This window comes from Cydia splendana, chromosome 4 (assembly GCF_910591565.1).
Source record: "Cydia splendana chromosome 4, ilCydSple1.2, whole genome shotgun sequence".
Lineage (NCBI taxonomy): Eukaryota > Metazoa > Arthropoda > Insecta > Lepidoptera > Tortricidae > Cydia > Cydia splendana.
Genome location: NC_085963.1, coordinates 3,293,173 through 3,318,678, shown reverse-complemented (window position 1 = coordinate 3,318,678; position 25,506 = coordinate 3,293,173). Strand labels below are relative to the sequence as shown.

The window sequence follows — 25,506 nt, the reverse complement described above, 5'->3', positions numbered from 1 at the left end:
AGGTAGATATTTGCTGAGAGGGTCGAATGGGTTTACCCGAGTTTGAAGTTAAGCGACACATAATTATAATAGCCAGGAAGGCTTACCATAAACACTGTTAGTAGGTTAAACTTAGGTTGTTGTTAAAATCTCTTCAGCTTTGTGCGAGACTAATTATCAAAAGTGATTATCAAAAGATATTTACGAACCAGACCAAAACGTTATTAAAATAAGCGTAACAAGGTAATACGAACATTTCAATGAAACTAGACAAGTGGCAAGTTATTTTTTGTTTTTTTTTTCTTATGCCTATAAAAAGAAATGGTTATTAGATGGCCGATATAGCCTAGGCCAAATAAATTCCCTACTTCAAAAGTCTGGTTCAATAGGTCGCAAAGGCGTGACGCGACGTCGCTGGGAGTACGGGCACGGCGAGTTCAAACTACGCCGGCTGCTCGAACGACGGCGCTTCACTCGTGTCCACTCTGACGATTCTGATGAAGAACCAGCGCCGATGCTGCCCCAGCCCCCTGCTAACGCGTGATCACTGCGACTCGACCTTGGATTATTGATGCGATTTGCTTGAAGGAAAGTAATGTTCAGAAAAGAAAGAATAGGGAATCAGGGATGAATGTCTAGAGAAAGCTCTTGCATCTGATACCTTTTTGACTTCCATGAGCAAAACATTCCAGTCTTATACCTCTCGCATCGAATGATGGTCTCGAGAGTTTCTTGGCGTATTTTTATTAGTAGGTTTTTAACGGTACTTCTAAATATGACTACAAACATTTTACGCACTCACACTCGTGACAGCTACCTACTCCATATAAAAATGAACTATCATGGACCATCAATACCATCATACCACGCGACCTTTAAACTGGTTAACCTGTTTTACCATTTAAGTACCTAAATTAAAGCGACTCTGACAGCGAAGGATGTCTAGATTATTTGTTTCTTTTCTAAGCGGTTGTAGCAAGAATTAAACGATTTATATGCTATGCAATTATATCTACTTCAAACTTGTCTAACAGATGTGAGAGTTTTCTATGTAAGTATAGGTATATTTTTGTGTCTTCGATTTAAGTTTAACAATATATTTAGTTTTATAGGAGTTGCCTGTCGTACAAAATTATTGTAAATTAGTTAGCTTATCACATTTATATTAGGTTGAAAAAATTACGTCGGTTGAAGAATAAAGGCCAAAAAATAGTTAGGTAGTGTTTATAGAATTTTGTTATATTAAGAAAATATATAATCGAGTAATAATGTACTTAAGCTATATATACAGTTTACGAAAATCCATTATCGACACCTACCAAAAAATATTATTGGCAAGTTCAATTGCTCATTTAAATTTATTTGATACAAGTATAATGAGTTTATAATAAAATGTAACAATAGCGACTAAAATTCATTTGTGTAAACTCGGTCAAGAGGTTAAAAATTACTCACGTAACAGTGTAATAGGAATTTTAGATATTTTAATATTGGCGTATAAATCAAAGGATCGTTTTGCCTTATATTTAAATTGAAATATTTTTTTAAATTCTAAATTAGGTATGAGCATAAACTTGAATGAATTGACGGATATAAAATAGTACTTAATCGTATTGACCATGTGTATAGAATCGAGAATGTGAATAGTATAGATACTGATTGTAAAATAATCACTAATCATATCAAAGCAATTATACCTATAGAAACTTATAGTATATAAAGACTTACCTCACTTTAACACGTGTAAGTAATTACAATAGATTTAGTAAGTGAATACCTTCAGACGTAAGCAATAGAAATCAAACAAATATTCAAAAAATACGTAAGTATATATTTCCTTCCATTCTATTTGATTATCACAATAAAAAAAAAATTATAACTTATACCAATAAAATATTCTCAGCACATTTTAACCCTTTGGCCAGTTATCATTTTTTTTTTATTTGAATAGCTATCAATTTTATTTTGAGTAATGTTGGCAATGGCATAGCAGCGCTTTTTAAACTCTCACTTATAACAGACACAGACAGTCCTGGTTAAAAGGTTAAAAAGGTACAAAGTTACCAATTCTGCCCGTCAAGTTCTCTTGCCTACGATGATGTGGTTTCGAGGTGACAGCTTTGGATCGAATACTGGATGAATCTCACAGGATAAACCTAAAACAAAAGAAAAAACGAATTGTATTTATTTTGTATTTACCAAGGCTGCCAGGCGCACATATGTCCTAAATAAGTTTGTACTTAAGTTCCTGGGATAACAAGTTCCAAATGTTTCAATATTCCGGCCTACTAATAGGAAGTACTTACCTAATATATTTTATGTGTTATTAAATATTAATCTAGTCTATTTGTACCTAAATTGTGTTGGAAAGTGCCAAATTGTTAATGCCAAAAAACCATTGATGTCATTTAATTTATATTTACTACACAATCCTTAGTATATCTATCTGTAGGTAGCGTGTATTCTAAGGTTAAATGTATAACGTCTTCGTCAACTATTAATGCGGCCTGCTCATTTATTTATTAGTTTATTAGAGAGGGTAACAGAATGTAAATTATTTCTATTATTCTTACTATAGTTCCATAAAATTATACTTAATTTACGTTCCACTAAATTTTTTATTATTTAAGTTAAGTTATTAGACGTTATGGGAGAGTCCTAAATAACTAAGACTAATCCGAAGACAACCAGTAAAGCACGAAGGCTCCTCCACTATACTCTGACGTTTAATTTTATATTTTAGCTTTCCTAAGTAAACCCTCGTCGTCTCTGTCATGTTATGTATTGTACATATGGATTGTGTAAATGTAAAAACGTATTTAAGATAATAGATGTCTTTATTTTTTTCCTTTAGTATTAAAGGTATTGAAGATGAATATTTTGTTTAATTTTCTTTGTTACTGGAGAGTAGTGGAGAGTAATAGCTAGTTTATTTTACCTAAACCTTACATATTTGAAAAGGTTGAAGAACCCTCGGTTCTTGATCTATTCAGTTTAGTGAAGTGTAATATAAATCAACGGACATAAATACAGCGATACCGTATGCTTGAGTGCCTGAGAGAGCATGCAATTTGTTGAGGTACAAGATTAATGAGGCAGAGAACGAAACGAATGATCGGCACGCCGCTCTGAGGTGTCAGCGAGACAGTGCTTATGAACGTATACATATACAGGGTGATTCATGAGATTTGAGCAGGATCAACACTACGCATTCAGTAAATGACAAAGTGAGATTAACGTTAATTTTTTAGTATCCCGTAAACGCGCTATGAATATCCCTCTTGCTCAAACGTGTGGGTATCCAATGTAAAGATTGTCAAAGTAAGCAAACAATTATGTAAATTATGTTAGACAACTCACCATGTTCAAGCACGTACAGCACGCGGTCCAGCAACACCACAGTTTCGACGAGAGGTGCCAAAGCCAGTCGAAGCGTGTACAGCGTAACCACGCGCCGCCATTGCAGCAGATCTGATTCACCGCGAGCCACATCGACCACGGGAATGTTGAGACGCTCGAGCGCTAGCGTGCTGTACCTTTAAGCAATATCACATAACAGTTTCACCGCCAAGCTTGAGAAGTCTACAAAATACGACTGTGCTAACAGCAACCATCTTAACCCTTTAACGTGCACAAGGGTATCGAGATCTCATAAATTATGCTAACTTGAACCCTATGTTACTTTTAAGTAAGGTTCAAAATCACTGTAGAAAATATACATGGTCGCCAAGGGGAGGAACTTTAACAAAATTTGGTCGAATGGCAAAAGGTGAGAAAAAAATCCCAGTAGTTACCACTGGTGACAACTTGGTGGTAACTAGTGGTAACAGTTTATATTTGCTAGCTTATGCTAGTGATTTTGGCGTGTACATGACATTTTTGGGTTTGACACATACTTAGTGTTCAAAAGGTTAAACTTACTGGTGAAACGTCATGGTGTTGGAGTGCTTGATGTTCCTGACGGGTGCGTGCTTCAGCTTTGGGTCGTGCTCTACTAGAATCCTCTCTAGAGCTGCTCGGTAAGCATGAACCTGTGAACGCAATTTTTATTAGTTTATCTTCTGAGGCTACTTAATGCAGGCTGTATTGGTACACAACTTTATATTAACTCACATTTATAGACGGGCTATCGCGACTCAACTTTATTTCATAAAATGAGTGGAGGATTTCTTTATAATGGTTAACCTTAAAAAAGACCAAAGCCTTGCCTAAGCAGCTGTAAAGTTTATAATTATTTATCTTTTGGTCAAAACAATGTTTAGTTATTTTAACATGTTTAATAATTACAAAATCAGTAATAAATACTCATACAATATAACACGATATCTTCATCTTCAATGACACCAATAGAAAAACAATACACAAAACTTATCAAAGTGGAAAACTGGTCAAAAGGTTAAAAAGCTTTTTTACCTTCAAATCATTATAATTGTCCTTCGTCAGTCTCTCCAAGTATACTTCAATGGCATGGCACGCAATTTCTCTGCTAACATAAGACAATTTGCTGTCCAATCCCTTTACATATTCACTAAGGGGATACCCACTCTCTTTTCCTTTGCATGTTAGTTTCATAAAACAGCAGCCGACAACACAGATGTATTTAACTTGTTTGCAATTTATGAAATGCTTTATTAACAATGGACCCAAATCTCCACATGGGTGAAGTCCTACCAAGCCATAGGTTTTCATTGGCTCCGGGAGTTTAAGATGATGTAGCTGTTCATTGGAAGTGAGGGTCATGTTTAAATGGATTGGTCTTTGAAGAGATGCTATGCTGCTTTCTGATAAGTGTTTACTGGCTGTGTACTCTAATTGTAGATCAAGTTTCCTAGAAAAGAAAACACAATGTATATTTTTTATAAATACATAAGTATTTAAAAAATATAAATTAAAAAGTAATCACAGAATTAAGGAAAACTTTACTATAGTTGGTCAAGCAGATCTTGTCAGTAGAAAAAGGCGGCAAATTTGAGAAATGTAGGCGCAAAGGAATATTGTCTCAGAAAATTTGAATTTCGCGTCTTTTTCTACTGACAAGATTTGTTTGACCATCTATAACTACACTAGACTTTACTATAAAGGATGAAACTAAGGGTTTAAGGGCTACCTGACGCGGGTACACGCACACGGGTGCCATTTTTGGTAAAATCAGTTGCACACATCTGTGCCAGTTAGCTTTGCTCATACTATTTTTCGTTAGCCCGCTCACCCGCTCTATGCAACTGCGCCAGCAAACACCCTAAAAAAATGTTTAACATAATTCTAATAAATACCAAGACCAATACCGACCTAGCTTCCTCCGTCAATTGTGATTGACATTCTATCCCGGCCGCATGAAGATTATTTTTGTATGCCAGCACCCGCACCAAATGCCCCAAGCCTGAGCCAAAGTCTATCACAGCATTACATTTACTCTCTAAAGCTACGAAACTCACAACTTGAGCCATTAGACTGATTTCATGCCTCTTTTTTAATTTTACATGTTTTAGAAACAGATTTTTTAATTTGGGGTGACCACCAAAAGAATCTTCATTATTATTGACTTTTTTACTTTTTTCCAACTTAGTCTTACGAGGAAGGCTTAAAACTTCCACTGATTTTACTAAAGATAAAAATGATAAAGGCAAAACATGACTAGTTGAGATTCCAGAGAGAATATTCCCTAGGTCTTGAGGAGTCATGTTTTCGAAGCATTTTCGCCATGATAATGGCAATTTTGCCCAATGATCATCTACAAAAAAGTCCTGCAAGTAAGAATTAGAAATATTTTTAACGTAATAACACATTTTTAAGTTACAAAGGTTTAAAATATGTATGTTTTACTTACTAGTACATACAGATCCAGAAGCCAGTCGTACATGCGTATTACCTTCAGAGATTTAAAGATTGCATCTTCAATTGTATCTTTTTGCGAACACATTATAATTATACCTTATGTTTAAATTATAAAGAAAGCTTTTTATTTTGATTCCGTCTGGAAACTTTCAAACAAAAGTGAATGTGGCTGTCAATGTCAAGTCAAACAGCTTTTTTTTTAACAGCTGGTCAAAGGAGTTTTTCATCTACTCAAACACACTCGTGTGTTTCGTTAAAGACGTAACAGGGGCCCTACCGTGAAAATCGAACGATAGAGCGCCATCCGCACGTAAATTAGTTCGAACGAACCAACTGAAGTCTACCGGGAAACTCTTTCGTTTTGGCTTACGTCTTTCGAATCCATAGAATTGACCGACGTGAATGGAATGAACGAACCTAACGTTAAGTGTGCATCACACTTCACATCCTACGCTGGGACATAAAACCGGTAAATTAATAATTTACTTAAAACTGAGATATATATACTTAAATAATTAGTTTTACGTACTTATAACGTACAATGATACGAAAAACCTTCGTAGAATAAGTTTTAATACCAATTTAACATTTTTTGCTGTTTGTCGAATATAATTTTAATAGATTAAGCAGTAGTGTCAAGACTGTCAATGTAAAATTCATTGTTTACTGTCTCATGGCTGTCTTGATGTCGCCGATGTTTGTCTGTTGTACCACATATTTTAATATTATAAAATTTGTATTTACATTGAAAAGGTAAGAAAATCTTTATCTTGTCTTTAAAAAAAACTTTCTAAGCAGAAGAAATTACCGTTATAATTGAAGTACTTGACGACTTTTTGAAACTATGTATCACAATGTACCTACTTTTGATTATTTTAGTTGCTTTTAAACATATAAATTACTTCCTAGTACCCGATGACTTTCGAAACTACATAGTTTCGTTGCATACTTTTGGTTACTCTCGCTCGACTTATGAAACAAATAAGAATAAGATACTTGTTAAACAGTGAACAGTTGTAGTTTTTACATAAAATAATTATTTTAGCAGTTTAAAGGATAATTTTCAATCTACCTATTATTAATATTTTCTCAAAAGTAATTTATTTTATTACTTTGTAAGTTCTTAAGGTCAAATAGTCTATTGATTGTCCGAAGCTCCTGTAGCCGGTTATTTTAGAAAAATATGCTCTAATTCATGTGTTTTTTTAGTTCCAGACTAGTGGGAATCACAATGGACCTACAGTGAGCACCCTGGCAAGGAATATGTTCAAGCTTATAGCTTCCAGCTATTGCTGGAAAATGGAAATTTCTATAATGATATGGAGGCCAACAAAGGTAGTCATTTTTACTGATTTGGATCACAGTAACGTTTCGTACTCATGAAACTATCCTGATTGTGTATGAGATAATCTACGATTTTCTTTCACTTTCATACTTTCTTTGAAATAAAAGTGTCTGCCCAACGCCAACTAGGTACATGGGTACCTACTTACCTAGATGCCAAGTAGGCTGGCTACATACTTATATATACTTATATATCCTGCTTTAAAGGTCTACAAATGTCTAAATTATAATAAATAAGAATAATTAGATTTGACATATAAACTTAATTTCAATTTCACACCGTTCACTGGAGTATGGTTTAATACAATAATTTGTATATATCTAAATATAATTCTTGTTTTTATTAACATTTCCACAGACTCCAGAGCATGTCTGGCAGCGCCTCATAGGGCTATCCTGCCCTTGACTCCCAGTCTACCAGCCGCGCCGGTCCGTCGCCTAATCACAACTCAAACCCGGTCAACCGCAACAGGAGCCACAAGAATGTGAGGTGGTGCTGGAGATGAAGGTGATCGAAGCCAACTTATACACCCGCGAACTGATGCGGTGGAAAAAACTTTGGTCTTTTTTTAACATTAATTTTATAACTTTATTTGCTTAGACTGATTAGAAATATTCTTTATTGAAAGTGTATAATGTATATAGAGATTTGTCCGATTTTTGTTAAAATAAAAATAATAAAATTATACGCAAAGTATATTTTATTGAATTTAGCTATTTTTATCAGTACACGGAAGCGTCGCGACTATATCTCGCAGATCGTCGGGCAGTGGTCGAACACGTAGTTGGGAGATTTTCAATAAAAAGTTTGTCTTCACATTAACATTGTTTTATTTATTAATTTGTGTAAAAAATTTAACAATTTTACCAGGCTAAGGGTTAAGGGTTATATTTCCCACGTATGGCACTTCAAACATCTGTTCTATTTTTGATGAGTAAAACATTCAATTGTCATTTTCGAAATGTCAGCCTGGTAAAGGGTTAAAATTGTATAATTATATTTTAAATATTAATATAATAAAATTCGGGACTAACACATTCAGCACATGCACAAACAGGCGGCAAATGGGCAGAAGCTTCCTCCTCCTCCCTTATTGTCTACATTCGAAAAGAGTTAGTCAGACCAGGATATTAAGCGATTTTTATAGCACAGACGCGCAAATGTTATTTAAATACATAATTTTATAGAAATTTGGAATTTAAAATACACTTGCACGTTTGTGCTATAAAAATCGCTGCATACTTATCTTGGTCTCACTCTAATGTCATTTACATATTATTGACTAATCATTGACTATGTTTATTTGCACATACAAGAGTAAGAAATAAAATAGCCTACCTAACCTTATAAAATTATTTATCATAGGTACATTTATAACCGTTTCGGTGCGGTTGGCACGACAGGCGTGTCATCAATGATTTCAACGTGTGGCGCATGACACGACAGGCGTGCGATCATATTCTATGGCGTAAGGCACGCCTGCCGTGTCATGAAATAATTGTTCGCCGCCACAGCCAAAAGTTTTCGAAGTTTACACAACTCAGATATAATATAACATTTAGATTTTTACATTACAAGTCTTATATATTTCGTTCGTGTGTTCCTTTACGAGTAACATGTTTGCTTATCGTTATATACTATACTACTACACTGATTGTTTTGTAACAAAATTCTGCCATGGAATTTTGAAAAATAAACACACGCATTATACATCTTTAAATTTTAAAGTATTCTATCTATCTATCTTTGTATATCTACATCATTTATATCGATGGTCAAATATTCAGAACTATACTAGACAAAGTTATGCAATCATAGTTAATAACACAATCGGCACAATCTGTGTCTGGTTAAGACACATATTTTAAATCCCCCAGAAACAAATGTAATTTATTGTACCTACTAGGTATATTACTCCGTAGTCAACTTGGCCAATACAACTCTTAGTGCTGCTAATCGTGTATTAGTTTAACTAGCAGGTACAATAAATTACACAATTTATTCCTGTAAAGGAGGCGATTCAAATATATGTGCCTTATTATCCTTATGCCTTACATTAGCTTTCTAAGGTGAATTTAATAATTACCACAGCATGGCCTCATAGGAAATAAGACTAGTTTGCTAGCCTCTGCTTATATAGTAGATAAGTCTTAGTCTTCTTCTATACTACGTAGGTACGGGGCATTGGGTAATAGTTGCATTATCAGCTGGTAATGTAGCTCCTTGAAAAGCCGGCAGTGTTATTTTCATCGCCGTCGTCGGGAGTACGGTCTTCGCGTATAGGCACAGCACGGATCACAGATCACACAGTAGTGGCCATGGTGGTGGTGTAACTGAAACATCATAAGAACTGGTATTAGAATTATTACTATACTTACTATGTACTAATATTACTGTTTGACATCTTCATTACATTACTAGGAATTTCATTATTATTTAGAACAGCGGTAGGCAACAGGCGGCCCGTGAACCTCTCACTTGCGACCCGCGAGCCCCCTTGGCTATTTTGTATGTAATATTGATAAACGACAATGTTTGATAAAGTAACACATATTAACAAAGTGCGGCCCGCTTCAACTTTTTAACTACTATGTGGCCCTTGGCTGCTAAAATGATGCCGACCGCTGATTTAGAATACTAATTTTATGATTCTTATTTTCTTTAGACGCTAGTTTACAATGACTTCGCCATTTTGAAAGTTTTCGACGTGTAATAGTTACATGTCGTTGAAGTGTCGCCGGGAAACAGACACACACCAACAATGCGCGTGCTATCCCTGGGGAAAGCGTATCTAAGTATAAGCCTATAGTAGGATCTATGCCGATGGTTGTTGGATCTGTCGGCGAATGAAACAGCTTTCTCGTCACCCCCCAATGCAAATCTACACAATGGATGGTTAACTTCATAGCTACAGTCCAAAACGCAGACATATTCGCAGACAAGTGGCCGTCCCTACAACGTAGTATCAGGATTTTTTTTAACTCTGCCTATGTTACTTAATATCAGTTTTTTTTTAAATGTCTAGGTAACTTAGTAATACATAATATGTATGTTAGAGATAGTTCGAAAAGTGTATACATATTTATGAATTTTATGATACTGACAATGTATTATTAACAGTATAAGTGTCTTGGCATCTTGCAGCTGTAAACTTATACTTAGTGTTTGCCTGAATAAATAAAAAATAATAAAGAACTGCAAATCAGTGTCCATAACACTAAGTTACCTTTTAATATCCCAAATGTTAGCTCTATAGTGGAGCGCGCCTTATTTTGTATAGCGTTATAGCCTCGGGGATTCTTCTGCGGCGCCGGTTGCAGAAATCATAAGGTGTCCCGTGTTCCCGCAGTGGATACCCGGAGTCTTCTAAAATTATAATAAGCACATTATATTAATAGTGGGTTAATATCTGCTTAAAAACCATCGCTGGTGTTACGGAACCTTTCCTGAAGGCCGCAATGGAAACATTTATTTGTAACTAACACAAACAAACGAAGAGTCTCTCACCCTAAATGCATATACAATAAGCGGCAATTATTGCCGTTCTGTCAGGGATAATAATATAAAATAAGACACAATTATATTCCTATTATTTCCGTCCTCCACATTTTGCAACTAGAATTAGACCAATAAAAGGCTGCAACGATATTGATAGCATGCACAGTGTAGGTAAGTGTTATTTATGCGTCATAATTTCATAGAAGTTTGACGTTTAAAATAACAGTTGCACTGCGTGTGCTATCAGAATCATTGCAGTCTTCTCTTGGTCTAACTCTAGGGTCATTCGAAATATTTCGTAAATAGTTTCCGTGATGAGCTAAACCTTTTAGCAGCCAAGGGCCACATAAGTACATAGTTGTTAACAATGTTGAAGTGGGCCGCACTTTATTAATATTTGTGAATTTATCAGATATTGTCGTTTGTCAATATTACATACAAAATAGCCAGCAAGGCTCGCGGGCCGGGCTGCAAGCGAAAGATTAGCAGGCCGCATGCTGCCTGCGGGCCGCCTGTTGCCGACCGCTGCGTTAAACCATTAATGAACCCCTGACGTAACATGTGCATCTATGTCTGTCTGTAGTACGTAGCCCCCAACACACACATACACTCACACAGGCTCATTGATCTTACTGTAGGATCGTTTAGTGTATGATTAACAACACAATATATATTTATATAAATTATTAAGTTATAACATACCTACCTACCTAATGTGCGCTATTTCGCTGGTACCACATGCCCGCTGCTCGAAGTAGTCTTGACTAATGCTAATGCTACATATGAAGGCGTCGTGGGTTGCCCTGCCATACGACGCGTCCATGTTAATGATGTAGTTGACTTGTTCCCATATCTGAAAACCGAACGTTACATAATGTTAATTTATATTTCACCATAGTACGAATTTAGTTAGCTTAGCTCCCTTTTGCTTGTATTGTACAATTCTAATTTATTCCTATTTTTTCAGTCATCCACATTTTACATCTAGCGTCATTCGACAATTTTGTAAATAATTTTTTCCATGATGCGCTAACTAAACGATTAATTGATTGTGTGTGTGTGTGTGTGTGTGTGTGTGTGTGTGTGAATTAATAAAAATGAACACACACACACACACATACACACATATGCTTATTAATATTACTGTGGTATCGTAGTGCGTGATTAGAAACACCAAATATATTTATATAAACACATACCTACCTAATGTACACTATTTCGCTGGTGCCACACATGCCAGCTGCTCGAAGTAATCTCGACTAACGCTGTTGCTCCATATAAAGGTGTCGTAGGTTGTCCCACCATACGACTTGTCCACGTAATTGATATGATCCCGTATCTGAAAACCAAACGTCAGTTGTTGTTAATTTCTGTTTCACTTTAGTACGAAGTTACAAAAAAATGAAGTCAAATTCTAATCATGAATATTTTAGAGTAGGTATACAGTAGTATACACATCTTCTATAAAGTCTGAAAATAAGTAATGTAAGGCTTAGTAAATTAAATAAATTAACAATCCATACTTTCATACTAATATTATAAATGCGCGTAAAAGTGTGTCTGTCTGTTACCTCTTGACGCTTAAACCCCTGAACCGATTTGGACTAAATTTGGTATGGATATAGTTTGGGCCCCGAGAAAGGGTTAGTTTTTTTCAATCATCATCATCATCCCACGCAGACCATGTCGCGGGCAGAAGCTAGTAATTAATAAATATCTTGGACACGGCGCGTATAGTACCTACGTCGATTCCTCTCACTGCGGCCTTGACCACCGGCAGCTTGGGCCTTGCCCCGCTGCTGGCGGCATTCTAGGTTAGTTTTTTTAATAATATGTTTATATATTTTTTATTGTTTTGTGATTTTTTTATATTCTACTTATATATTCAAATCGTAAAAACCTAAAAGCTAAGACACAAATCGACCTAGTCCAATAGAAAGCTAAATAAAGCTTGTATTGTGAGTACTAAATGAAGATATAATTATACAATAGATAGAATAATATAAAACATTCATAACTCCGGATCATATATCTGTGATAAACACAGAAATAAATACCTTTACCAGGATTCGAGCTCGAAAATTCCTGTTTTATTGACGGGGTCACTACCGACTGGGCTAAGAGCCAGTTTAAAATTAAAATATTTTGGGATTAGAATAAACTGGTTAAGATTATTATTTCACAAAATTATTTTTACACACATGGAAAACATGAAATATACTGATCAATATATCAACCTCCTAACAGGATAAAGAGGCAATCTTTTTTTATAAGGTACACTAAAGAGACAACTTTCAAAACATTATTACAATAGTAAACAGTAGTATACATAAGACGTAGGTTTTTTTATAAAATTGCCCTTCAAAATAAGCACAGAAATAGACAAGCTGTTTTAGCTGCTTCTATTAGACTAATAATAATAATATATCTGCCGGAAATAAAATTGCGTATCATTTTATTAGGCAGTCGTGCGTTTTATACCATTTATATCCCTTAGCTCAGTACTTATCATCACCATCGCTTGCACGCATTAGCCTAGTTAATTTTAGATACCATCAACTCTCAATAGTCCTTACACCCTGGCGGATGCTGCCTCTGCGTGTGTTCCATGACGCGGGCAAGGGCAGCATCCGCTCGGTTTACCCCTTACATTTCATTAAGTGTCAAAAGGGACTCACGTGTTGCCTACGGCTCCGCGCACGCCTCCCAAAGGTCCGGAACACCATTGTTCCGTGATGGAAAAGATATACAACAAGCGGTCTTCATATTCCTATGGCCCATGAAGGGTCACATGTGTGCATCGAAAACCCCTGGAATGCAGAATGAAATTATTAGTACTTAATTTATGAAATATGATATAAGATTAATGTGCATTACTTCTAATGTACAATGTATGTATAACTATTTTTTTGAGAAGAGCCCTGCTAAGTATTTACTGAAATACTGGTTAAGTACTACTTAGCATCAATTATGTATATATGTAAACTTCTTTTAGAATTGGCTAGATACGTAATTATTGTATGTAGGTAAGATTACCTACATATAAGGAACACTGTGTATAGATAGAGTGGGGGCTAGAACAACCTTAACTGTAAATGTTTTATGTATTTATTTATTTTAACATTTCAATCAGGTAAGAAGACCCATATATTACAAATACAATTTGACTGGACAATTCTTCTTTTTAAACCCAAGATTTTTTTTAACAATATCTATCAGTATATTTTATAAATTCATATTCATTCATGGTATATTAAGTAGTGTGTGCCAGGTACTCACAGTATTATTTTATCTGATATGAGGTTATTATAAATAATGTAAACAAATTTCACTTACCCGGCTTTAATGATAGTTGATAGCCCATACTGATAAGACCGGGGTAATTTAGCAGTTGGACACAGCTTGCTGAGAAACAGGCATCCATTTGGTCCCGGCCCACTTCATGTTGATAATCTGCCTGCCATAAAAGTTTAAATGGAAAAATAACGTAGAAGTACACTACTTTGCGAACAACTCAGTTTGAATCTCGGCATTATTTATTTATGTGATGAGCACAGATATCTGTTCCTGAGTCATTTGGTGTGTGTTTTCCATGTGTGTATTTATTATATATCACAACATAAGCCTTCTTGAGCTTATTGTGGGGCTTTGTCAATTTGGGTAAGATTGTCCCATAACATTTATATACATATATTATTAAATTAATATCTTCTGTATAATACAAAAATACATTCTATCAAATGGTATATTATTTTAATTAGATACTGACAGACACTACATAGCTTCCCATGAAGGTAGAACTTTGAATACTTGAAACATACATCTTGCAATGCTCTAGACCTTTTATTGTGAATGTTCAATGTTTTGACTATTTGATTAATGACTTACGAAATAATCTAAAACGTATACCTTATTGAACAGGGTCCTACAGCTATTTCGTCGTGGATGTGGAAATATGCAGCGTGGTATTTACAAACTCCGCGTCCAGAACTTTCACTTAGCGGAATTTTTATCGCATTAGGCACCTATAGAAGCGGTTTGTTGCCGGATTTCTTCAGCCAGGTTCTCTTGCGACAGAAACATCTTTGTAATAGTTCACAAACAAACAGTACAATTTCACGCAGCACGACACAATCAACTATAATAATAAGATACACGAAGGGCATGATACCCTATTATGACAGAATGAAATTGCCAGGTCATGAAATTGAAAAAACAGGAGGACTGCTTTGAAACTGCGAGTTGATCGAGCATAATCCCCAAATATCTATTTATTCATCCCGCTGCAGTGCTCAAAAACCGAGGACATTCAAAATATTTGCAAAACAATGCGCGGATTCACTGCCACAAAAAACGGGATAAAAAGCTGAAAGGTGAGTTATCTGGCAGCACTGTGATAAACGAAAGAACAACGTTAGCTCTTGAGGTAACGTGTGTTTTGACAGTTCTTTACGAATTTCGTGCTGTCAAAAACTCCGAAAATTGCGTTTCGCGGTAGGTCTATGGAACGATATTCGATCCATAATCGTCTTTCGAACGGGCCGCTCGATGACGGCTGTCTTCGCGGTAGCAAACCGTGTTTTATCTGTCAGAATTGCCCGCAATTGACGATTTTCGGTATTCGCGGTAGCCCCACAGGGTCCTACAGCTATTTCGTCGTGGATGTGGAAATATGCAGCGTGGTATTTACAAACTCCGCGTCCAGAACTTTCACTTAGCGGAATTTTTATCGCATTAGGCACCTATAGAAGCGGCTTGTTGCCGGATTTCTTCAGCCAGGTTCTCTTGCGACAGAAACATCTTTGTAATAGTTCACAAACAAACAGTACAATTTCACGCAGCACGACACAATCAACTATAATAATAAGATACACGAAGGGCATGATACCCTATTATGACAGAATGAAATTGCCAGGTCATGAAATTGAAAAAACAGGAGCACTGCTTTGAAACTGCGAGTTGATCGAGAATAATCCCCAAATATCTATTTATTCATCCCGCTGCAGTGCTCAAAAACCGAGGACATTCAAAATATTTGCAAAACAATGCGCGGATTCACTGCCACAAAAAACGGGATAAAAAGCTGAAAGGTGAGTTATCTGGCAGCACTGTGATAAACGAAAGAACAACGTTAGCTCTTGAGGTAACGTGTGTTTTGACAGTTCTTTACGAATTTCGTGCTGTCAAAAACTCCGAAAATTGCGTTTCGCGGTAGGTCTATGGAACGATATTCGATCCATAATCGTCTTTCGAACGGGCCGCTCGATGACGGCTGTCTTCGCGGTAGCAAACCGTGTTTTATCTGTCAGAATTGCCCGCAATTGACGATTTTCGGTATTCGCGGTAGCCCCACAGACTACTACCAAGGTCGCGGTGCGGTACTTTGTTACGGCTTTTATTATAGATAGACATATCGCTATATTCGTGCGATAGAGAGGCAGATAACGAAATGTCTAAATTGTAAACTATAGTGAAACACACCCAAATTGTTAGAAAAATAGGCGCGAAATTAAAAAAATCTATGGTAAGTCAACTCTTTCCGCTTACATTATTTTTTGCCGCCTTTTATCTACTGACAAGGTCGCTGTGACAGAATAGAGTGTCTCCGCCAACGTCGAATATTGCTATCTGCCTCTCTATTGCTCGAATATGAATGAGCGATAGTAGAGACATATAATCTACCTTGCTTCTCCCTATTACTATATTTACTATCCGCGAAATAGAGATTTGTATAGGTCTTTCATTTCATGGTCGCCGAATGGTAGTAGGTAGCATATATATTATACTACTCTTTGGTAGGTAGGTAAGAAGTAGGCACTTATCAAACGACATTGCATTGTTTTCATGCCGTTCGCCCTTGGAGCAGTGTTGGAAGCCGGTGTTGCTCGAAGCGTTCGCCGCATGTGATTGCACCATAATATAAGGAGATACATTTTATTGAAATTATTAAAAAAAGCTTCCGACGAATTGAGAACCTCCTCCTTTGGGGCCATCCATTAATTATGTCACACGAATTTCTAGGTTTTTTTACCCCTCCCCCCCTCCTTGTCACACTTGGTCACATTTGGCAAACCCCTCCCCCCTGGTGTGACGTCACATCTCTTCAACGAAATCGGCAAAAATTTATTTAATATTTTATCAAAATATTTTTGACAAAAGAATTATTAGTAATTTTATAACCCAAAACTGATTAAGAAATAAAGTTAAACGAATAAAAACGATTATCGTTACAAAAACTTGTTATTTATATTATATTAGCATATAAAATAATTTAAATAAATTTTCGGTTACTGATGAAGTTAAAGTGACGTCACAAAGTTTGGGACTCCTCCTCCCCCTATGTCACAACATGTCACATTTTCTTGACCCCCTCCCTCTCCCTCCCCCTAAACGTGTGATGTAATTAATGGATGACCCCTTTTTACAAGCTTTTATTTAGTTTCACCTGACCGTTGTCTGTAATCAAATCTTGCAAGTTAAATTTGATCCACTTCCTTGTTTCCGATTGAGCTGAAATTTTGCATACATACGTAAGTCGGGTGACAATGCAATATTATGGTACCATCGAGCTGATCTGATGATGGAGACAGAAGGTGGCCATAGGAACTCTGTGATGAAACAACGCAAACTAATTGTGTTAGGGGTTTTTAGAATTGTCTCGATGAGTATTAGTTGTCTGTCGTAAGAAAAGTACAGTCAGCGATAAAAGCTTGTACCAAAAATGAAATTTTTGCCAAAAACTTATTTTAGAAGAGGGTTAAAAATTGATTAAGGTCAGTGCTTGCAGACAGCGTTTATTTCATAGCAAAGCAGTCCATTACTCTCACACGGTGAAATATAATATACATTTTTATTCAGAATTGAGGCAAACATTTAAGAATAAAATAGAGTCAAAACTAAAAACCAAATACATTTGTATCATATACCTAAGTAGATATACGAAAATAAGTCCTCTAATAAGTTTATAACTTCATTACATTATGTTTTTTATGGTTAAAAACTAATTTCTAAAAATATGAGATTAAGATATTGAGCATTTGGAATGGAATAATTAAAGCTTTGGTTAAATAATTGTCACTACAAACAAACAAACTACTTCTAAGAATTTGACAAAGAATCATGTGATGTATCCATTATAACAACAAAGAAACCGCCCCTGTGACATTGTGTTGATCTCGAGAGATGTGCATTTGTCTCCAAGTTGTTTGACACAAGTACACACAATGAATCTTCATAAGTACGAATAAAGTACTTAAGCGTATACTCGTAGTATGAATTTTCTCAAATGATTTTTACGTCTAAGACCCTAAGCTTTTAACAAAAGCAATAGTTTCTTTTATACGAGCGGTTTAGCTCCCGTATTAACCACGTGGCAAAGCAACAATGTCCTTTAAAAAGCAACTCTATCGTGATAGTATTAAGGTTCAAATCTATGTATTAATATGAGGGCTCGCCTACATTGAAGTGGTCGATCGTTCTACAAATCTACATTACCAAAACATGTTAACTCGTATGAGCTGTTACATTTGAACCTTAATACTATCACGATACAGTTGTTTTTTAAACGACATTGTTGCATTACCGACGGGAGCCGACCGCTCACACAAAAGAAACAATGGCTTTTGTTTAAAATCATTTGAGAAAATTCGTACTATACAATATGTATATTAACAGTATCCCTACACGACACTCTTTTTACCCCTTGCTTAAGACGTCAACTGGCGCGCGCGTGGCTACAGCCCAATATCAAACTTCGTGCATTCCGGCAAGGTTCATAATGACTTAATGACGCGCCGCCCTCTATAGAGAGAATTCAAAAGATTAAACATCTATATAGATCTTTGTAATAAGGTTTAAAATTATTAGCTAAAAGTGTAGTCGACACTGTGAATGTGTGATGAAGATTACTGTATCACACTAAAATATCTTAAATCAATAATAAGTATAATAACGCCATTTAAATATATAAAAGTAGTCTAAACAAGTAGAATTTTACAGTATAATCTTTTGTTGATGTGATGTATTTTATATAACCTATCTAATATAAGGTAATAACGTAATCTCAAATTATTGACAAAGAAAAGAGAATATATAATAACATTACTTGTCAATCTTATCAATATCATATTTACTAACTGTATTAACTCTATAAATCTTAAGACAAAACTTTTTAAAATAACAAGAGATTCTCTGGAACATATTCAGATCTACAGCTCGAGATTCATTCTTCAAGAGATTTCTTTCCACGCAGAGTTGGTCGTGGTCACTTGGGAATTTAGGCACCGCTTCTGTACAAAAATGGGGATAGTACCTAAAGTCGTCCACCAACTTAAAGTAATAATATTTCTTGGCTGCTTCTTCTACTTCTAGCTCTAAAGAGCATGGAGTGGCCACGTAGAATCTGTATTGCTTCTTATATTCATGTAAAAGCATTTCGGCGTTTGTAAGAACGTCGTCTACTTTCGTAAAGAGTTCGTCCATAGGCATAGAGCCATATTTGTATAGAAAGGTCGTTGGAGTGAGCCTATATTTGTGGCCAGTATGCCTGTCTTTATATACTTTCGTCGTACTTTCTAATTGTAGCAAATACGAGGGTATGCTGTAACTATGCGTGCTTATGACGTATGTGTGTGTACCGTACGTGCCTTTGATTTCTCTGTGTAGCCTATTAGCGAAGGAATAGATGCCGCCTTGGTGTATAAAGCCATAAAAAAGAGTGAGGCCGGCATTTAGTATGAACCAAGTAAAAAGGAGTAATTTTTTAAGTTTCCTGTGATTGGGTAGGTCGGATTCGTTTGGATGTAACCTGTTCCCGTAGAGGTAAACAAGAGGTACTAGTCCGGGGATGATGAAGCGTGCCTCCTGGTGAGGGAAGAGGGAAAGCAGCGCCACGGGGATCACCAGGGAAAACAGCATCAAGCCGGTGATGCTTTGGATCCTGGGCAGTTTCCTGTAGTGGCCACGGATGAACCTGGAAGAATATAATGTTGTTACGTTAGCAATGCTTTTTAAGTACGCTTGTGTGAGTACCTATTTATTTCGAAGTTTAGATGTGTGGTCGGACGTCAGACCCTAGAGCGGGGCGACGGCACCGGGCGCCATGGTAGGCCACGCGTCGAGGTAAAAAATAAAAATTACAAAAAAAAAATGTTTAGGTCGCCACTGTGTCGGTGTGATATTCATTAAAATTGGTGTTCAGTTAATCAAGTCTAGGATTGAGATAAGTAATAATATTATAATATTGTCCAACCTAAGAGCGAAAAGTCAGCAACTGTTTGTCGCTTGCCGTGGTATAAAAAAATATAATGTTCCATGTTTTTCATACCGCATGGGTGGCAAACAACATATATGTATACAGCCTGACTGATGGCAAGCGATCACCGTAGACTGGACGCTTGAAACTCCAGGGAAATTACAGGCGTAATTAGCTACTTAAATATCGAACGCGCTATTTTGTTACGACAGACGATATGGCTTTTACCAAGCAGAATCAGGCATTCTATCGACCAACTATTGTAAATGCATTGTAACCCCGTATTATCCAGCACAAGTTGTGTCTATAATTGTGTGAACTGTAGAAACAATACCATATTGTTTTAAATTTTCCCAGTGTAGTAAATATTCTTGCTTTTTAGTGGGAGGAAGTGGCTATTCTCTAGAGATCAAATTTTACGTACAATGCCCCTTCTCCCCTCCCCTAGGCTATCGGCGATATCAACTTGCCAACCCCTGGTCCATGCAAGCGATGCCCTTGTTCATTAATATGCCTGTTCGCCATTTAGCTAATACCAGTAAAAATTTCAGCTAATACCTTTTTTTTTCTCATTTAGATATTGCATATGTAAGACAAAAAAACACAGCTATCTCACCTGTATGTGTTAGTTGACAGTGTGATGAAAGCCATCCCCGCCAGCACACTAAACAGCAGTGGCACGTTGACCGCCAGGTGCAGCCAGCGGGGATGCAGCCCATGCTGCGTCAGGTTCTTCATGTCCAAGTTGTACCGCAGGAAGTTCAGCGGTGTCACCACCCAGTTATCCCACGTCCACTTCATAGACTCCACATCAGCCATTGTCAAGTAACCATAGTAACCAGAGTCCACTAGTATGAGAAGCAGAGCCGTTGGTACTCCACAAAGGATAAACGTGATTATACGAACATGAAAGTCTTTGAACCCAACAACTTTAGACCCCAAGCCACGATGCAGCCAGAAGAATATAGGCGGAAATGCAAACCCCACAAATGTTGGACGATTAAATATCCCTATAACCACCAGAGTGGCTAAAATAAACACATGATTCAAGGAATGCTCCGGTAAATGCATTTTCAGCTTAAATAGTTTAACTTTCTCAACTGGAGTTGATGCCTTATCATATTTCTCTCTTAAAAACTCATCATGATATATTACTTTATCAGATTTCAACATACATTCAGCGACCAAAAGGAGTAGAACAGAAAAAAATGCCATTTCAAAAGTATTTGAAAAGCTTCTACAACAATAAACAAGTACAATATATGAACTTGCAAATATAACCAGTCTATTTCTAAAATTTTGACCGTATAAGACACATATTCTATATAAACTGTAATCATTAACAAATGACAGTAGACAAACAAACAGACGGGGGATAACAAGTAAATAGTAAGGTGTTCGTAAGTTTATACCCAAATAATATTTAGTGTAAGGGTTGAGTATGCGAATGAAGTGCAATGGTGGGCCTAGGGTCATTTTTGGTACTAAAATGTTTCTGATCGGAAATTTTGGGTTGAACTCCCAAGTTTTTGCGACGTCGATGTTGAATATATCTCCTGAAACAATAAATATTATCTATTTAGTCAACAGTACACTGTACTAACATGAAAATATTATAATTGTTGACACTTCGTTTAAAAAACATAGTATTTGTGCTAAGAGTGCTATATTGCAACAAATGATTATGATTATTTACCTGCCATGACCTCCACATTCTGGAAAAACTCATCGGGATGTAAATATCCTAATTGAGGAGCGACTGTAAGGGCGAAACGAATAAATACCAATATCCAGTACGTGAGAGGCAACCTCACCGGATTTTTAAATGGAATAGCTTTTAAAATTTTAGTTTTTAGAAACATTTTAAATTAATTAATTAGTATCACAACACAATAGTTTGTTTTTTGTGATTTAAAATCGAGATTTACGACCGCGAACAAGCCATGTTGACCATGTTGACACAATATATTCAATATTGACAGTTGGTTTGATTTTTTTTTTTTTTTTTTTAATTTATTATGAGCATTGGCAACTAGGCCATCAGCTCAAACACAACACAAAAATGCACAAAAATAATTACAATGCACAGCTTCTACCTAAAATCTAACAATAATTACAAAATACAATGTGATAATATGAATCTAAAAGTTACATTAGACATAAACTTTATGGTTATTTCAATCACTTATAAAATATTTACAAACTGCCAATAGTGTGAAGAACAAATTCATAGATTACAGGATATAATTGTTTATATTTCAAAAGGCCCTGTACGGACTTTGGCAGAACTTGCAAACCTGTATCCATACACATGGCAACAAACAATAGCCTTTGTAAATTAAATGCAGGACAATGGAAAAAAATATGATTGAGATCACATACATTAAAATTACAATGAGCACAAACAGCAGAATCACTTAGCTCTAATCTAAAGAGATGTGCAGGAAAACGAGCATGACCAATACGCAATCTACACATAGTTGTAATAAATGCCCTTTCTACATATTTTCTTTGGTATTCAAACCACGACTTGGTGCTAGGTGCTGGGACTATTTCAGCTAGCCATTTCCCTTTGACTTCTTTGGATTTAGACCACGCGTTGTTCCACCGTCTAACCATAAGTTCTTTTACAAAAGGCACTAAATCAGACTGAGGTACTTTTAAATCACAAACTTGGATATTTTCTGTGGATTTGGCAAGCTTGTCTACAAGTTCGTTACCAAAAATTCCTGAATGTCCCGGAACCCAGCAAAATTCAACAGTAATATTTCTATATAATAAAGAACTTAAACAACTTCTTAACTTATAAATTAAGTAATTTACAGATGCACTCACACATTTATTTTTAAGTGCTTGCAAAGCGCTCATGGAATCAGATAGAATTAAAAACTTATTCTCAGTTATATAATTATCATGAATATGTTCTAAAGCGTAAATTATGCCTAATACTTCAGCTGAAAATATTGAAAAGTAACTACTACATTCGAAAACTTTTCCTATGTTCAAAAAAGAGTCGAAAAATGCAAAACTGGTCCTATCTTTAGTTTTAGAGCCGTCAGTATATAATTTAACAAAATCAGTCTTATCATCAAGATACTCCAAAAAGTCATATTTCGATTCAAATTTAACCAGTTCGACAACCACGTCTCGCATAATATCATTGTATTCATGTTCAAAACAGGGAAGCAAATTTGACCAATGCACTATATCTTGAAATTCAAAGTTCAAATAAGTTATAACATCTTTTATGGAAGAAGAATTGGGATACGGTATTAAATTATAATTTGGAATATTTACATTATTTAAGTATCTACAAGTAACTTCGTTATCACGACTAACTAACTTAAGGCCATACTTGTCAGTGATATAACATCTGCGTACAAATAAAGGAACAATGCCAGCCTCTATTTCCAAAGAATTAATTGGAGATGACATCATAGCTCCAGTAATAATTCGTAGCGCCCTATTTTGGAGAATATCTAGCTTCCTTAAAAGATGGGTATTCGCATCAGCAAAAAACATACAACCATAGTCGAAATGACTTCTAATTGTAGCAATATATATCGTTTTAAGGACCTTAGGGTCTGCTCCCCATTTTACTCCAGTTAACGACTTCAATATGTTTAAACCCAGTTCGGCTCTTTTAGAAATTGTATCAATATGAGTTTTCCAAGAAAGATCATAATCAAGAAATAGGCCAACGTATTTGACAAAAGACTGAGCAGGAATAACGTTAGAATTGTATAAAACTTGAGGATAATGTAAGCCATTTTGAGAAAAAAGAATTACAGAACTTTTGGAAACATTAACCTCGAGTTTTAGGGAATTAGTTAATATGCTATGAATATTACGCAGACAACTGTTCATAATAGATTCACCAATTTTTATTTCTTTACAATTTACATATAAAACCAAATCATCAGCGTAAAATAAGTGCTTAACAGAAGACGGAATTTGTTTCATGAAACAAACCAAACTTAGAATGAATATAAGAGGAGATAATACAGAACCTTGAGGAGTACCCTTTGTAGAAACTTTAGAACCAATTAACGTAGATCTAACTTTAAGACTTAGATAACGATTGTTAAGAAAATTGAATAACCAACGTAAAATATGACCAGGAAACCCTAATAAAGATAAACTTTTAACAAGGTATGAGTGATCTATGTTATCAAACGCCCCTTTAATGTCTAAAAAAACCGCCAAAGTATATTGATTAGAACGAAAACTATTCTTAATATCTCCAATCAAGCAACTTAAGTTATCTATTGTGCTTTTACCTTTCCGAAAACCATATTGAGTACTTGGAATGACTTTGCTATTTTCTGTAAACCACTCAAGCCTATTTTTTAACATGGTTTCAAAAACTTTCGCAAAGCAAGATGTTAAGGAAATAGGCCTATATGACTCAACACAATTTGAATCCTTATAGGGTTTTAATATCGGAACGACATGTTGTGTTTTCCACGTTGGGGGAATACAATTACTTTGCCACAAATCATTAAATATTTTACACAGTATTTCCTTGGCATGAAGAGGTAAGTTTTTAATTACTTTGTAAGAAATTAAATCAGGACCAGGTGAAGTGTCTTTTTTATTTTCTAATGCAGCTAAAAACTCACTAATAGAAAATGGTTTGACCATCCATCGAGCTTCCGGACAGCCACGACTCTCAAAGTACTCATTAAGGTCACAATTTGACATACAATTATTGTCGGAAGCAATTTTGTCTAAAAACGATGTCGCATTGTCAGGATTTTGAAAAAAATTAGGAGATGAAGAAACAGAATTAAGTTTTGCATGTCTAAATCTACGTATATAATCCCAAATAATTTTACTCGATGTCATGCGATTAAATGAGGAACAAAGATTCAACCAACTCATGCGTTTAATTTCAAATAATGTTCTTTTCTTTAAAGCATCTAGTTTTTTGTATATAATGTAATTCTCCATAGAAGGATATTGTTTGTAAGATCTTAAGGCAATTTTAGCTTGTAAAACTACACGGTCACATTCATCATTCCACCACGGGGTAGCTTTTAAGCATTTATTTTTATGATGGTAACATTTTTTAGTAAATGTCATTAATATGTCATGTAAAATACTCAAATACTTTGTATAGTTTACTAGAGGGTTATCAACAAATTGAAAAACTTCAAATTTATCATCACATAACTTGTTAAACTTAGACCAGTCTATTTTTTTAAAATTTACCTTGGCTAGCGAATTATCATCTTGTTGAAGATTAACAGCTGGACCCTTATATAAGTTATTAGAATAACATGTAGGAGTGGGCGAGTCAAAAACCATACTAATGAGCAAAGGGAAGTGATTACTACTAAGAAGGTCATCAAGAACAGATACTGAACAACTAGAACTAAGAGTTCGGGATGCGAATACCAAATCCAGAACATTACCTTGTTGGCCAAACGGAGCGAAAGTGGTGATAGTGCCATCATTTAAACATACTAAGTCAGAATTCTCCACATAAGCATGAAGAGCTTTACCCCTTCCATCATTGACTCTTGAACTCCAAGATGAGTGATGTGCGTTGAAGTCACCTATTATCAGACGATTATTACTTACAAATTTTGAA

General features: G+C 35.6%; 3 protein-coding genes across 3 annotated transcripts; all 3 read right to left on the bottom strand.

The window, feature by feature from the left end:
• Window positions 1-295: 295 nt before the first annotated feature.
• Window positions 296-5,962, bottom strand: LOC134789657 (methyltransferase-like protein 25B). The gene is made up of 6 exons (XM_063760249.1): window positions 5,807-5,962; window positions 5,269-5,723; window positions 4,393-4,807; window positions 3,901-4,010; window positions 3,340-3,515; window positions 296-2,135 (listed from the first exon to the last, which is right to left on the bottom strand). The coding sequence occupies exons 1-6, from the start codon at window positions 5,897-5,899 to the stop codon at window positions 2,056-2,058; spliced, it is 1,329 nt and encodes a 442-aa protein (XP_063616319.1). The 5' UTR covers window positions 5,900-5,962; the 3' UTR covers window positions 296-2,055.
• An 11,565-nt stretch (window positions 5,963-17,527) lies between these two features.
• Window positions 17,528-21,858, bottom strand: LOC134789656 (GPI mannosyltransferase 4). The gene is made up of 3 exons (XM_063760247.1): window positions 21,607-21,858; window positions 20,527-21,466; window positions 17,528-19,628 (listed from the first exon to the last, which is right to left on the bottom strand). Exons 1-3 carry the CDS (start codon window positions 21,770-21,772, stop codon window positions 18,758-18,760), a joined length of 1,977 nt encoding a protein of 658 aa, XP_063616317.1. The 5' UTR covers window positions 21,773-21,858; the 3' UTR covers window positions 17,528-18,757.
• A 241-nt stretch (window positions 21,859-22,099) lies between these two features.
• On the bottom strand, window positions 22,100-23,078 carry LOC134789466 (uncharacterized). The gene has a single exon (XM_063760046.1). It carries the CDS (start codon window positions 23,061-23,063, stop codon window positions 22,107-22,109), a length of 957 nt encoding a protein of 318 aa, XP_063616116.1. The 5' UTR covers window positions 23,064-23,078; the 3' UTR covers window positions 22,100-22,106.
• Window positions 23,079-25,506: the final 2,428 nt, after the last annotated feature.

What these genes read in the sequence shown, in the direction of transcription:
- LOC134789466 (XM_063760046.1), bottom strand. Translation starts at nt 23,063, where the DNA reads ATGCGAGACGTGGTTGTCGAACTGGTTAAATTTGAATCGAAATATGAC.
- LOC134789657 (XM_063760249.1), bottom strand. Translation starts at nt 5,899, where the DNA reads ATGTGTTCGCAAAAAGATACAATTGAAGATGCAATCTTTAAATCTCTG. An exon ending in CAATTGACGGAGGAAGCTAG is followed by an intron (nt 4,808 to 5,268) that starts GTCGGTATTGGT and finishes TTTCTTTTCTAG; the next exon opens with GAAACTTGATCTACAATTAG. An exon ending in AACACCATGACGTTTCACCA is followed by an intron (nt 3,516 to 3,900) that starts GTAAGTTTAACC and finishes TATTGCTTAAAG; the next exon opens with GTACAGCACGCTAGCGCTCG.
- LOC134789656 (XM_063760247.1), bottom strand. Translation starts at nt 21,772, where the DNA reads ATGTTTCTAAAAACTAAAATTTTAAAAGCTATTCCATTTAAAAATCCG. An exon ending in GAATGTGGAGGTCATGGCAG is followed by an intron (nt 21,467 to 21,606) that starts GTAAATAATCAT and finishes TTATTGTTTCAG; the next exon opens with GAGATATATTCAACATCGAC. An exon ending in CTGTCAACTAACACATACAG is followed by an intron (nt 19,629 to 20,526) that starts GTGAGATAGCTG and finishes ATATTCTTCCAG; the next exon opens with GTTCATCCGTGGCCACTACA.